The 13,740-nt window shown below is 48.4% G+C and overlaps 1 protein-coding gene across 6 annotated transcripts in view; it reads left to right on the top strand.

Annotated features, from left to right (window-relative positions):
• The window catches only part of TNIK (TRAF2 and NCK interacting kinase), a 200,695-nt gene that overhangs the window by 30,621 nt on the left and 156,334 nt on the right, over positions 1-13,740 (top strand). For all 6 annotated transcript variants that reach the window (XM_068144998.1, XM_068145000.1, XM_068144996.1 and 3 more), the window contains exon 2: positions 336-401. In XM_068144998.1, coding sequence (XP_068001099.1) covers positions 336-401 — 66 coding nt within the window. The remainder of the gene's footprint in view (positions 1-335; positions 402-13,740) is intronic.

The raw sequence follows: 13,740 nt of genomic DNA, 5'->3' as shown, positions 1-13,740 counted from the left end.
ACCATGAGGGTGGAATAACACTGGAACAGGTTGCCCAATGCTTGAGGCCCCATCTCTGGAGATGTTCAAGGTGAAGCTTGACAAGGCTCTGGGACAACCTGATCTAGTTGAGGATGCCTCTGCTTACTGCAGGAGGGGTTGGACTAGATGACCTTCAGAGGTCCCTTCCAACCCAAACCATTCTGTGCTGTTTGTTGTCACTGTAATGCTGATCCAGGGGCTGCAAAACATTTGTCTGTGAAATCTTGCTCTGCCTTTGCTGAATGTTTGATTTCTGCAGAAATTATAAATACTGCTTAGTAAATACATTTATTTTTTCTTTCCTTTTCTCCTAGGATCCTGCAGGAATCTTTGAACTGGTGGAGCTTGTTGGCAATGGTACCTATGGGCAGGTCTATAAGGTAAGGGCTCTACCTGAGGTGATCCTGGTTGTCTTGACTGCGTGTTGAATGTGGAGCATCCCAGCTCATCATCTTGGCTAGGCTTGACCTGTTTCAGGCCTGACAAGAAGCCTTGTTGAACTCTGGCTCTTTGGTCTTGTGTGCAAGCACCGTGTAGCACACAGAGCTCTCATAATAAGCAATTCATATTAGTTCTGAAACTGTCACTACAGAATAAATCGCTGTATTTTTTCCTCTTCCCCTAGTTGCTTTTTATTGATTATATGATGAGGAGGGAGTGAAAAGCCTGCACTTTAATAGATAAATCTTGATCTCTTCGAAGAGCTGAGTTTAGGGCTGCAATAGGCTGCCAAATGAGTTTGCTACAGTCTGATGCTCCGCTCACACACGAGCTGGCTGCTGCCTTTTTCCACCAGCAGAAAGCTGCTACAGCAGAAACAACACCACAGTCAGGCAGCTTGCTTTGAATTTCTATAAACCCCTGGAAGCAGCTCTCCAGATGAGGAGAGTTAGTGGACTGTAGAGAACAGAATTTGGAACCTATGCATTTCTTTATGAGAATATCTTAGAAGTCCACCCTCTGCTCGTTGACATCCCCTGTCCCAAACGCAGAAGATGCCATTTTGGTGTTTTGTGGATGATTCTTGTGGGGTTCTAGAGACACAAAGATGATCAGAGGGCTGGAGCACCATCCCTATGGGGACAGGCTGTGAGAGTTGGGGCTGTTCAGCCTGGGGAAGAGAAGGTTCCAGGGAGACCTTGGAGTGGCTTTCTAGTACCTGAAAGAGGCCTACAAGAAAGATGAAGAGGAACTTTTTACACGGGCTTGTAGTGATAGGGCAAGAAGTAATGGACTGAAGCTTAAAGAGAGCAGATTTAGTTTGGATATTAGAAACAAATTCTTTACAGTGAGAGCAGTGAGGCACTGGAACAGGTTGCTCAGGGAAGTCATGGGTACCCCATCCCTGGTGGTGTTCAGGGCCAGGTTGGATGAGACCTTGAGTGACCTGGTCTCTAGTGGGAGGTTGGGACTGGATGCTCTTCAAAGTCCCTTCCAGCCTAAACCATTCTATGAATCTATGAAATCTTTCAGAGTTTGGCTTTCTGTATGCTTAGTGTATGGTGGGGAGATGTCTTCAGCACAGCTGCATGAGGAATGTGACTGGGACACAATAGCTCCCCTGGGCCCCATTTTCCAAAAACCTCTGTATAGCTGAGCACAAGTAAGATGACATATAAGCATGGAATTGTTTCAGTTGGAAAAGACCTTTGATACCATTGAGTCCAACCATTACTGAGTTCTGTGTGTACTATGTGTACCCATCATGTGAATGTGTGCACACAGAGGCCATGTCAACCCATCATGCCCATATTATCTCTACTATACAAGAAAACATTCAGGTGTTCTTTCTGTTTCACTTTGGAGGCACAGCTCTTGCCTGTCATGTGGTAACAGGCAGTGAGGAGGAAGAGAAGGGCTCTTGCAAAGCTCCCCGTCAGGAAATATTTGTTCCGAGTTGTGGTTCCCCCATCCTCCCGCTGCTGTAGGCTAATCCCATCAGTCCAAGGGGCTGAAGTGAACTGAGGATGAACTGGAGCTTCTGGAGTTAGAAATATGTGAATGTTTGAGCTGGAATAGGGTGTTTTTGAAACCAAACTAAAAAGAAAATAAGAAAACTCACCCCACACCAGAAGCTTTCTTATCAAGGTTATCACAGTAGAGTAGAGGTTGGAAGGTACCTTGAGATTGAGTCCATCCCCCCTGCCAAAGCAGGATCACTTAGGGTAGTCTGCACAGGAATGCATCCAGGTGGGTTTGGAAGGGTTCCAGAGGAGAATCCACAGTCTCCCTGGGCAGCATGTTCCAGGGCTCTGTCAGCCTCACTGTAAAGAAGTTTCTCCTCATGTTGAGGTGAAATCTTTTATGTTCAAGTTGCAACCTGTTGTTCCTTGGCTTATTACTGTGCACCACCCAAAAGAGCTTGGCCCCATCCACTTGACACTCACCCCTTGGATATTTATACACATTGATCAGATCCCTTCTCAGTCTTCTCAAGACTAAACAGCTCCAGGGATCTCAGTCTCTCTTCATAGGGGAGATGCTCAAGCTCCCTAATCATCCTCATGGCTCTCTGTTGGTTTCTCTCCAGCAGTTCTCTGTCTGTCTTGAACTGGGGAGCCCAAAGCTGGATGCAGTATTGCAGGTGTGGTCTCACCAGGGCAGAGTAGAGAGATAGAAGAACTTCCCTAGACTTGCTGGACACGCCCTTCATGATGCACCCCAGGATCCCATTGGCTCTCTTGGCCACGTACCAGGGAGCTATCTCCTGTGGTATTTGTTGTTTTTCCACCATGTGCTCCCTGCCATGGGAGCTCCCTTCTGAACTGTTTTTTCTTTTTGGCTGCTAAAATAATGGCAGAGGGTGGGTGACCTAATTTTAACTGGTGCATATTTCTCACAATCAGTGGAAACTATGTGCCTTTGAGGGCCTTTTGAAAGCGTTGTGTTTCTGTGGCAAGCAGCAAAGGGAAACAAGCTGCCTGGTGCTGGCGCTGCCGGTGGCAGGGCTCTGCTGCTCGCCTTTCCTCTTGTGTTTGATTCTCTCAGTGCATCTGTGTGTTACCTTAAAGCTTGGGAAAAACCCACCCAGAAATGTCCTAGTGTTGGTTTTCTGTGAGATAAATGCTTCTGCCTCTTTTTTTTTTTTTTTTTTTGTCTCCTGCTGTACAAGAGGGGGGGAAAAAAAGAGAAAAGAGAAAATCCTCCTCTTCGCTGTTTTTAACTTGCTGGAGTAATCGGATTGTCCTCGGTGTGATTCACTTGGTAGCAGTGCCAGACGGGATGATGACGGGGGTGGAGGGGGAAAACGCTGCTGTCCACACCAAACTAGTGAGTATTGAGGTATGAGTTCAGGCTAGGACTGACTTCAGAGCTCTTTTAAGCTGCAGTCTTGGAGTAGCACCCGCTCTATAAACAAAAGAAGACTTTGATGGAAAGCACACACAACTGCTTTTGGTGTCCCACTGTAAAACCCAGCGCTGAAATAAGAGCTCTGTGATTCTTTTCCTCCAGATACCACTGCTGTATTTATCTCTTGCAGCAAAACAAATGGATCAACTTTCAAGACACACAGACCTTCTGGCTCCCTTCTAAAACAGCCTTCAGAAGTGGTCCATACCTAGGAGCAATGTCCTCTATAATTAGGTGCTTGTTCTACCGCCATGTCGTGGAATCATGGAATTGTTAGGGTTGGAAGAGACCTCAAGGATCATCTAGTTCCAACCCCCCTGCTGTGGCCAGGGGCACCTCACACTAGATCAGGTTGCTCAGAGCCACATCTAGCCTGGCCTTAAAAACCTCCAGGGAGGTCAAACCTGTCCCAGACAGGGCTGGGGTGCCTGCATTAGCAGGAGGGTTGGACTAGATGGTCTCCAGAGGTCCCTTCCAAACCCTGCCATTCTGTGATTCTGTTTCCCACACCTCTGTGGAGGTGCTGCCTGAGGTGCACCATTGCTGTCCTCTTAGAGGCTGTGCATACCTCGAGTTGGATTTTTACATGTGGAATGAATGGTTGATTGTGGTAGCTGCTCTGGGGCTGGCTGCCTAGCCTGGGCTTTGCAGGCTTGAGCCCTGTGTTCTCTGCCAGGTAACCTGGTGAGCATCACTTCCACTTCACAGGGCTGGTCCCCCTCTGAAGTAGGAAGAGCAGTTCTCCCATTGGGGAGAGGCAGAAATGAGATGCTTATTCTAGGCAGAGGACAGCAACTCTAGGTTTGTGTGCTGCAAGACTGCAGAAACGGGACTGCAGCCCTGATGTCACCCCCAGAAAACCTGACTTAGCAGCCAGCACTAACACTGCTGCATGGTCCTATTTTTGTTGGAAACTACAGGTGTCCTGGTGGTAACAAGCTGGCCTGCCCAGGGCCCTGGAGGAACATGTGCAAGGTGCAAATCCCCATTGATCCCATGGGATGAAGTGCAGAGTTGTATTGTTCCGACAACTGAATTGATAGCACAGCCTGACAGAATGGGCAGCCTGAGCAGTGCCAGAAGCCATCAGAGAACAGCTGTTCGTGGAGCCAACTTCAGGATCTGCAGTGTTGGGGAGCCTCTGCCATGGCACATGCATTCTCCTTCCTTGTAGGATAAAAGATGTATTGGTCAAGTTCAGTGTACATTAAGAGCTCCCAAAGGGAGCACACTCCTCTGTCAAAGCCTGAACACCATGATGAATCCAAGGTGCTTTGATCCTGCTTTCTGGGTCATGATTTGAAGGTCCCTTTCAGGTGGTACACAATGTTTCTGTAAATCAAAGCCTTGTACTCTGAGGCAAAGGCAACTTGTTTGGATTGATCTCTGTGTTCTCAAGCAAGGGCCTTTCTTTGCTCAGGAGTGCAGGTTAGAGCAGCCCTTTGTTGCTTCCCAGCTCTGGCCGTACCCCAGGGACACCTGCCCGCTGCAGGAGCCCTCAGCAGCAAGCCACTCTGCTCTTTCTCCTCTAACCCCAACCACAAGCTCTTCACTTGGGATAATTGCAGAGGGAAACAACATTCCTTGCTCTCTGCTTAACAATCTCTTGTGAATAGCTGGATTTTTGTTTTAATGAGGGACTGCACCAGTGATGGTTTATCTCTCTAATTGAATTGGAAGCTTTCTTTATTTCTTAATAACCCTGCATCTAATGTTACAGATTGTAAACTGGTCTTGATAAAAGGCTCAGAGCTTGCTAGCTCTTGTACCAGAGATTGTTGCAGTAGTGGATTTTTTGCGTCCTTAGATTTCCTTTTCTTTGTTTAAGGGGTTTAAAGAAGTGGCTAACAGCAGTACAAGGGGTTGGACTTGGGGGTTTGAGCTGTCGTCTTGGTGGGGGTTTTGAGCAGGTAGCTGATGGCTGAAAGCAAAACTATAGACATAGAGATCACTGGGACCCTTTAGATCATTATCTGAAGTGTGAGGAAATGCTGGGTTTATGTTTCAGAACATCATTGTAATTGTTTATCTCTACTTTGAACTGAAGAACTAGCAAAAAGTCCTTCAAATGCTGTGTATGCTTAGATTGCCTGGATGAAACCACAGTGGCTGGCATGTCTAGCACCAGCAAATGTGGAGGTTGAAAGTCAAAGGACACTGAGTTATTCAGAAAAACCCTTTCCAACAGGCCATTTGAAAGCTGAGGGAAGTCTTGCAGTGGGCTACTTGCTGTGCACTGGATATGTTAAAAGCCAAAGTCATCCCCTGGGGTTTTCACACCTAATGGGCATTCACACACCGACCCATTCACAGCATCACCAAAGCTGGGGTTTGATGTAGCCTTTGCTATAGTGGGGTGGGGGGAAGAGCAATAAATAGGTCAGATAGTAACCTTTGCCTCTCTCATCTTGTGTAGTTATATAACGTTGAACAGGGAAATAAATGAATTTGAGATAATATACTCACGTGCTTCTTCCCAACCATACCAGGAGGACAACGGTCATTAATGCCAAGTGCTGCTTTGCTGAGGGCCCTGGGGATGCAGCTCTTCATTTACAGCTTTAGCAAGGTTTTATTTTACAAGGTACAAGACACAGTCCTGTGGGCTAACTGGGTAACTGCACAATAACTATTGATTGCTTAATTAGCTGGTAAATGCCATATAATCACTAAGCCATTACGCAGCATTATTCTGCGCTCTAATTTAGAGCATGTGGGAGCTGCAAGTCTCGTGACTGTGGTTCCCCAGGGAGCTCCTCCACCACATCGCAGGATGGGGCAGAGCAGGGGTCACCCCTGCCAGGAGTCACCTTGAGGTGCCACCAGCCATCTCCAGGCAGGGCACCTGGCCACAAGCTGTTCCTGTCCTCTGCCAGCCCAAGTTAGGCAGCCGTTTGAAGAGTCAGAGACTAGCTCAAGTTGGAAGGCACCCATAAGGATCATCAACTGCAACTACCTGCTCCTTGCAGGACTACCTCAGACTAAATCATATAACTAAGAACATCATCCAGATGCTTCTTGAGCTTGTGACAGGACATGGGATTTTTTGCAGTTGCTCTTTATTGCACTGTGGTGTATCTGTTTGGGGTAGAAGAAGAAATGGGTCCTGAAGTCTTTGGTTGATATATAGGTATTTATTTCCCAGCTGGCATCTCCCAGAAGCCAGCACTGATACACCTGGAGGCAAATGCCCAGGTTTGACCCAGTTGATGAAGATTTTGAGGTGTGTGGGTATGAGAAAGTGAACAAAGGATTTGAAATCCAAAGTTGCAGATTGCTGGAAAGCTGGGAGCAGCAGAACTACTGAGACACTTTGGTCCCTGAGTCAAACTTTGGAAGTGTCTGGGGCACAGGCCTGTCTTTGGTAACCATCTTGAAGTTTGCAGATGCTGAACAAGGAAGGATAACCTGTGTCCTACACTCTGGGGTGCTGTTGGTGCCCTCCTTGGCACAGGGAAATCCTTCCTGGTAGCATCTCTGGGCATCCCACCACTGCAGGCTGGTGTGGTAGCTGGTGAAGATGTTGAAGAAATGGTTTTGGAAGGTTGAGTTGGTGGCTTGTTTGTCATTTTGTTGGTGTTTCTTTCTTTCCCCTTTACATCTTTGAGGGGGGAGGCATTCCTCCTCATGAGGATGGTGAGACACTGGCACAGGTTGCCCAGGGAGGTGGTGGAAGCCTCATCCCTGGAGGTTTTGAAGGCCTGGCTGGATGCAGCTCTGAGCAACCTGATGTGGTGTGAGGTGTCCCTGCCCATGGCAGGGGGCTTGGAACTGGCTGATCCTTGAGGTCCCTTCCAGCCCTGACAATTCTATGATTCTATGGAAAAAAATAACTGATGTGCAGCCAGTGCCCTGTTTCAGCCTGCCCAAGGTCTGGCTGAGCCAGGCTGCTACTGATGCAGCGCTGGGGCCTTGCATCAGCCCTGGTGAGAACAGAGACTCTGCAGGTTCCTGGGTCATTATTAGCAGTTCAGATAATTAGCCTGAATCAAGAATGACATGAATTGTTTCTAATAATCGGTTGTTTTATTTTCTCTCTTGCTGAAAGGCTCATGGTCAATAGTTTGGTAATTAATCACTGTTGCTTTTAGCTGTGTGGAAGAAGTTGCTGTACTGCACACAATGACCATTTCCTGGGGATTGTTGCTGTAGAGAATCAATCTTGGTTTGCATTCACAGCTTTAGTAGATGCAGGCTGCCTGCTGTGCCCTGCACCACAGACCCAGGCTGAGTGCATGCAAACCACGTGCGCTGCCCACAGACTGGCTTGTGTTGCTGGCCACCCCTTGTCCAGACACCTGTCCTGTGGTGGTGGCTGCTGTGCGGTGGTCACCAGCATGCCGAGGTCAGCTGCTGCCTGCTTTCACAGGCCCCTGAAGGAATTCAGAGCTCCCTTGTCTTGCAATTTAAACAAACAGCTCTAACCCTAGACGGCCAGCTGTTGGCAGGTGCTTTCTAAACAGTTCCTTTTTCCCACCTTCTGGTTGTTTATAAGATGTTGTGACGTGAGCCAGATAGCTTTTGAGTCCTTCATATTGTTCTCTTCATCTTCAGAGACTGCTTTTGCTGCACGGCAGAGCAGGCTGAGCAAAGCCAAATGTGAGTGTATGCATATGGCCATCCCATGCCATGGTCTGACGGTCGCTGCAGACCAAGGCCCACACATGAATGGTTGGTCCCCTCTGATAGGGGTAGCTCCTTGGTTTTTCCCATCACAGTGTAGTGGGAGTTAGAAGGGTACTCTGGATATTATCTAGTCTAAGCCCTTTGCTAAAGCACCTGGAGTAGGTTGCCCAGGAACACATCCAGTCAGGTTTGGAATCTCTCCAGAGGAGGAGACTCCACAACTATTCTGGGTAGCCTGCTCCAGTGCTCCAGCACCCTCAAAGGAAAGAACTGTCTCCGTATTTCAGGTGCAACTTCCTGTGTTCCAGTTTGTGCCCATTGACCCTTGTCCCATTGCTTGGCACCACTGAAAAGAATCTGGCCCTGTCCTCTGGACCCTGCTCTTTAGATACTGGTGAGCATTGATAAGATCCACTCTGTCTTCTCCAGCCTGAAGGACTGGTTCATAGAATCATAGCATCAGCCAGGTTGGAAAAGACCTCAGAGATCATCAACTTATTACCTAACACTTCATGACCACTAAACCATGGCTCCAAGTGCCACATCAAATCCCTTTTTGAACACTTCCAGGGACAGTGACTCTGTATTCCAGTGGCCAATTACTCTTTCTGGGAAGAACTTTCTCCTCACCTCGAGCCTAAACTTCCCCTGGCACAGTTTGAGACTGTGTCCTTTTGTTCTGCCACTGGTTGCCTGGTTCAGTGCAGTGCCATGAGCCTGCTCCATAGGGCTAAGGCAGGGAAGCACCCTGTCTCTGCCCACTGGGGGTAGCAATGCAGTTACCCAGAACTGATCTGGTCTGCCCCATCCTGGGCTCTTTGTTCCACCAGGATGATTTTGACAGTGGTTGAGGCTGCTCACATCCATGCCCAGACATGGACCCGCGTGGGCGGGCACCGGCCACCCGGCATCTCCAAGGTCACCTCAGGGCCATGGGAGTGTGAATGGATTTACAAGACTTAGCAGCTGCTTTATAATCCTTCCGTATTACAAGCTGAGTATTAACCATTAAGCCATTGTTTCCGCTGCGATGGCTCCCTGGGATGGCTGCCCTGTGGGGATGCTCACCGGGATGGGGAGTGTTTCCCTGCTCCCCTAGACACCAGCTCATGGGTGGTGCTGGGCTGTTATCAGCTCTTACTGGGTTGCAGGAAGGGGCTGGGCTGGCACACTGGTGTGTGATAACATGTGCTAGTGTTATCAGAAGGAAAAGGGGTGACCTCAATTTATCAGCTTCCCTACGATGTTAAAATATCTCTAGAAGAGAAGGCCCTTCCCTTGCTGACTCAAATGAGGTGTGTGTGTGTGTCTTTCTGAAACAGGGGCTTGTTTTTGCCATGCAGGCGAGGAAGTCTTGACTGGAAAATGCTTAAAATGATGTTTCACTTGAAGGGAAGAGACAAAAAAAAAAAGGGAAGGAGGGGAAGAAAAAAAGAAAAAGCTTTGTTACCAGAGCAACTGGTACATCTTGTGCTGCTTCATTTCTCTGAAACACAGAGAGAGCCCTCAGCCCTCCCTCCCCACAAGAAACCAGCCCACACCCACCTACGCACCAATATGTCACATTAACTTTGCTGCTTTCTGAGTAATATGAGGGAAAGGTGCTTTTTGCATTGCACTCCTATAGAACCCAGGTTATAAAAGGTGATTACACATACTCCTGTATTGCCTTTTAGTCTCTGTTCCCTTCCTTCTCCTCGGGAGCTTGTGATGAGAAAAGGGCAGGGTGAAGGTCAGGAGGAGCAGAGCAGTGTGTCCATGCAGTGACATTTGTTCACTCTCTTTAATGTTCACAGATTGCATCGGGTTGGAAAGGCTCTTCAAAGGTCATCTTTTCCAAGCCCCTTGCAGTCAGCAGGGACCCCTCCAGCTAGGTCAGGCTGCCCAGGGCCATATCAAGTCTGATCTTGGGGCCTTAACCACATCCTGGGCAACTCGTTCCAGTATTTCACCACTCTCATTGTAAAGAACTTCCTCCTTTTGTCTAACCTAAATCTCCCTTGCTGCAGTTTCAGACCATTGCCCCTCATCCTATTGGTACAAGCCTATCTAAACAGTCCTTCCCCAGCCTTCCTGTAGGTCCCCTTCAAATGTTGAGATGTAGCTATAAGGTCTCCCCAGAGCTTTCTTCTCTCCAGGTGCTGCTGGATGCTCTTCTGTAACTTCTGCACAGTTTTGCAGGATAAAAAAAAAATCTGCAGTGGAACAGGGGGGAAAAGGTACCTTTGAAGATACTAAGTAAAGTCAACAGTGTGCAGCGCATCATGGAGGGCATCGTGGTAGGTCTTGCAGTCTTGTTTGTGTGGGTGCCAGGCATGGCCAGGGATGGAGGGACTCTCCTTGACTTACAGGGTTTAAAAGAAGCCCTGTGCAAGTACCTGCTCTGCAGACAATGTGAGAAAGCACCATGTCCAGTACCCCTTCTGCTGTCTTCTAGGAATGACTTGACTGGGAACTCAGACCTCTGTTTTCTCAGGTATTCTGTGAGGACATTTGTTGGCTCTACAGCTCCAGTATCCATTGGTTCCATGGTTGTGAACTGGTGCTGCTGGATGTGTGGCCTGCAGGAACATAGTCTGGGATGACAAGGATGTGGATGTAGCTGTATTTAATACTGTGGTCTGAGAAGACTTGCTGCCTAGAGGTCTTCAAGCTCCCCAGGAGAGATTGGTCCCTGTGGGTTGTCAGGCTTGAATATGCTTCTGTGGCTGCTCTTGGAAGTCACACAAAGTGCTTTGAGATGTACCTGGGTATGCAGCTGCCATCTGTGCTGTGGAACCTGGTTCATGGCAGTGTGGGGGGAGCTGTTCAGAAGGCAGTCAGCTGTCAGAATCAGGGTTGCTGCTTGTGAAAGCATCACTCTTCCTTTCAGGGAGTGCAGCTTCTTGTCCTACTAAAGCTTTCACTACTCTGCTCACTGTAGGATCTTATAACAGGTGTATTACAAGGGTGTGGTTGTGACCAGTGGGTGAGATGTGGATGCTGTAAGGCTTGAGTAGGCTACAGAAAGAATTTCCTCTTAGGATATGTTGACCTAATGCTGCAAAGCAGCAGGTGAGGAGCATCTTGCTCTAACTAGACTCTGGTACCTGCTGATTTTTCTTGCTGACTCGTTATTATATTTAAATAGAGTATCAGGTTGGTCATGAGTTGGAGCCTAGTGCAGTGTACAGGAAGCCTCAGGCCAAGTTCCCACTGTTGCAGATTTCTCTGGTAACCTTTGCTAAATGACTCCTCTCTTCTTTCCCATCCCTGCCCTCACCCCTCTTCCCCCCAGCAATGCTGAAATGTGCTGGGGGCAGGGGCAGAGCTGGGAGCAGGGGCAGAGCTGGGAGCTGGTTTGGTGGTACCAGCATTAGAAAGCCATCTATGAGGAGATGGTGTGGCAGGTGCCCCTGTACCAACATCATGAAAGCAAAAGGTTGGGGGTGAGGTTGGCTCTCAGGGGAGCAAAGAACAGCAGTAGTTAGCTGTTAGTAGGTCAGCTGAACAAAATGATCTAAAGAGGCACTGAAAAGTAGGTTTTGGAGCTGGGAGGTCTTTTTTTCCTCTTGACTCTGAAGGTGCCACTTCCAGCTAAGAAGGCAGGAGAGGATGTTTTGGAAGGTTTAGAGAAGGAGACAGGAGGAGCAGTAGCCTAGAAACTGGCCCAGGCATTCACAGATGCTGGAGTGTTTGTCTTCAGAGACATTTCTTGCTTGTCTTTTTTCTCTCTTCCAGTTTTGATGCAGCTTGACTTGTGGCTAACCCTGAAGACTTGAAGGCAAGCAGTTCCCACAGGGAGCCAGTTGGAGCTCTGCATCTTCTCATAGGCTTTAAAGGCTCACTGCAGAGGGGAGTGTGACTCTCTTGAAATCTGCAGTTTATTCTTGGATTTACCTGGGAAGCCCTTTACACTAATTACCTAAAGATGGAATGTGCCAAGCAAACACAGCCTGCTTCCAAATGTTGTGGGTTTTTTTCCTCCCTTTGCATAAGAATGGCAGATGGGTGTCACATTTTTTGTTTTGTTTAGGTCTTTAATTTTTTTTTTGGTGGGTTTTGTAGGTCTCTCAGTTGTTGTGTTTGGATGTGTTCATGGAAACGTGTGGCTAGGAGCCCAAATCCGTCCCCACGTCCTCACCATACTGTGCTAGTCCTTCAGCCCCTTCAGCTGTCTCCCTCAGCTTCCTCCATAGGTGACCAAGGAGGAGGTCAGTTAGGTCTTCAGATAGCACTGCAGTCAGAATGGAATTAACCAGGTTGGAAAGACCTTCGAGATCGAGTCCAACCTATCACCCAACACCATCTAATCAACTAAACCATGGCACCAAGAACCACATCCAGTCTCTTCCTAAACATCTCCAGTGATGGTAACTCCACCACCTCCCTGGGCAGCTCATTCCAATGGCCAATCTCTCTTTCTGTGAAGAACTTCTTCCTAACATCCAGCCTATACATGCCCTGGTGCAGCTTGAGACTGCGTCCTCTTGTTCTGGTGCTGGCTGCCTGGAGAAGAGACCAACCCCCACCTGGCTCCAACCTCCCTTCAGGTAGTTGTAGACAGCAATAAGGTGGTCTGTGATCCTCCTCTTCTCCAGGCTAAGCAACCCCAGCTCCCTCGGCCTCTCCTCACAGGGCTGTGCTCCAAACCCCTCCCCAGCTTTGTTGCCCTTCTCTGGACACGTTCCAGCAACTCAACATTTTTCCTAAACTGAGGGGCCCAGAACTGGACACAGTACAGGGGAACTTTGGTCTTTATCAGCACAAGTTGTGACAATCCAGCCCAGGGGAACCTGTGTGGTACCAGGAGCAAGGCAAGGTGCCTTGCCAACCCCTCCCTGTGCCCTGGTGGGAATGTGGGTCTCAGGCAGTTATCTTAAAGAACTAGTATTGATACATGCTCCTCTTTCAAATATCACTGTATTTTTATCAGCAAAGAGGACATGAAGTGTATGTGATGCATCCAGGAAACTTAGCTGTGACCTGCAGCTCTGCAAGAGGATGAGAAATTTAGGTGCTGGGTTGGGGCTTGATAGGCTCTCTCTGTGTGAACCTCTGCTTGACTGTGGCAGTTGGACTCAGGCTGTAGGAGCCTCCTGGATTATTGGGTTACATCAGCTTCATGCTTAGTGGGGTTTCCCCAAGGGCCACAGCAGGAGCACCCCAGGGTGGAAGGGATGCAGCTTTGCCCCAGTTCCTACTTGTTTATAGGAATCCTTGCAGCCTGTGACAGTGAGTCCCCAAAACAAATAGCCTTCTGCAGGTCATGATACTTTATTTTATTTTGTATTCCATTGTGAGGCTGAAAGTGATGGAAAATGATGCCTGAAATGACCTGAGTGTGTGCTGGGACGAAGAGGGACAGGGAGGTAACCCATCCCAGTGTGTCTGAAAACAGGAGATGTGGAGGGCTGAGAGCTGTGCAAAGGACAGAATTGGATTTCAGATGTCCACAGTTAATTTTCTGAAGCTACTCACAAGCCCAGGCTGGAAGCTGTACTGGCTTTGTCAGCTCTCTGTGGGCCTTAAAGATGGTCAGAAGCACTTCTCCTAGGAGGACACACTGAAGGAGTTGGGGCTGCTCAGTCTGGAGAAGAGGAGGCTCTGAGGAGACCTAGTTGTAGCCTTTGTAGTCTTCTAGTATCTGAAGGGAGCTACAAGAAAGCTGGGGTGGGGGACTTTTTAGGGTGTCAGGGAGTAACAGGACTAGGGGGAATGGAAAAAAGGTAGAAATGGGTAGATTCAGATTGGATGTCAGGA

Source organism: Melanerpes formicivorus, unplaced genomic scaffold (genome assembly GCF_026170545.1).
Source record: "Melanerpes formicivorus ecotype bairdi unplaced genomic scaffold, bMelFor1.0.p_v2 SCAF_12, whole genome shotgun sequence".
Taxonomy (NCBI): domain Eukaryota; kingdom Metazoa; phylum Chordata; class Aves; order Piciformes; family Picidae; genus Melanerpes; species Melanerpes formicivorus.
Note: the sequence above shows the minus strand (reverse complement) of the source record. Positions and strands in the feature narration are given on the sequence as shown.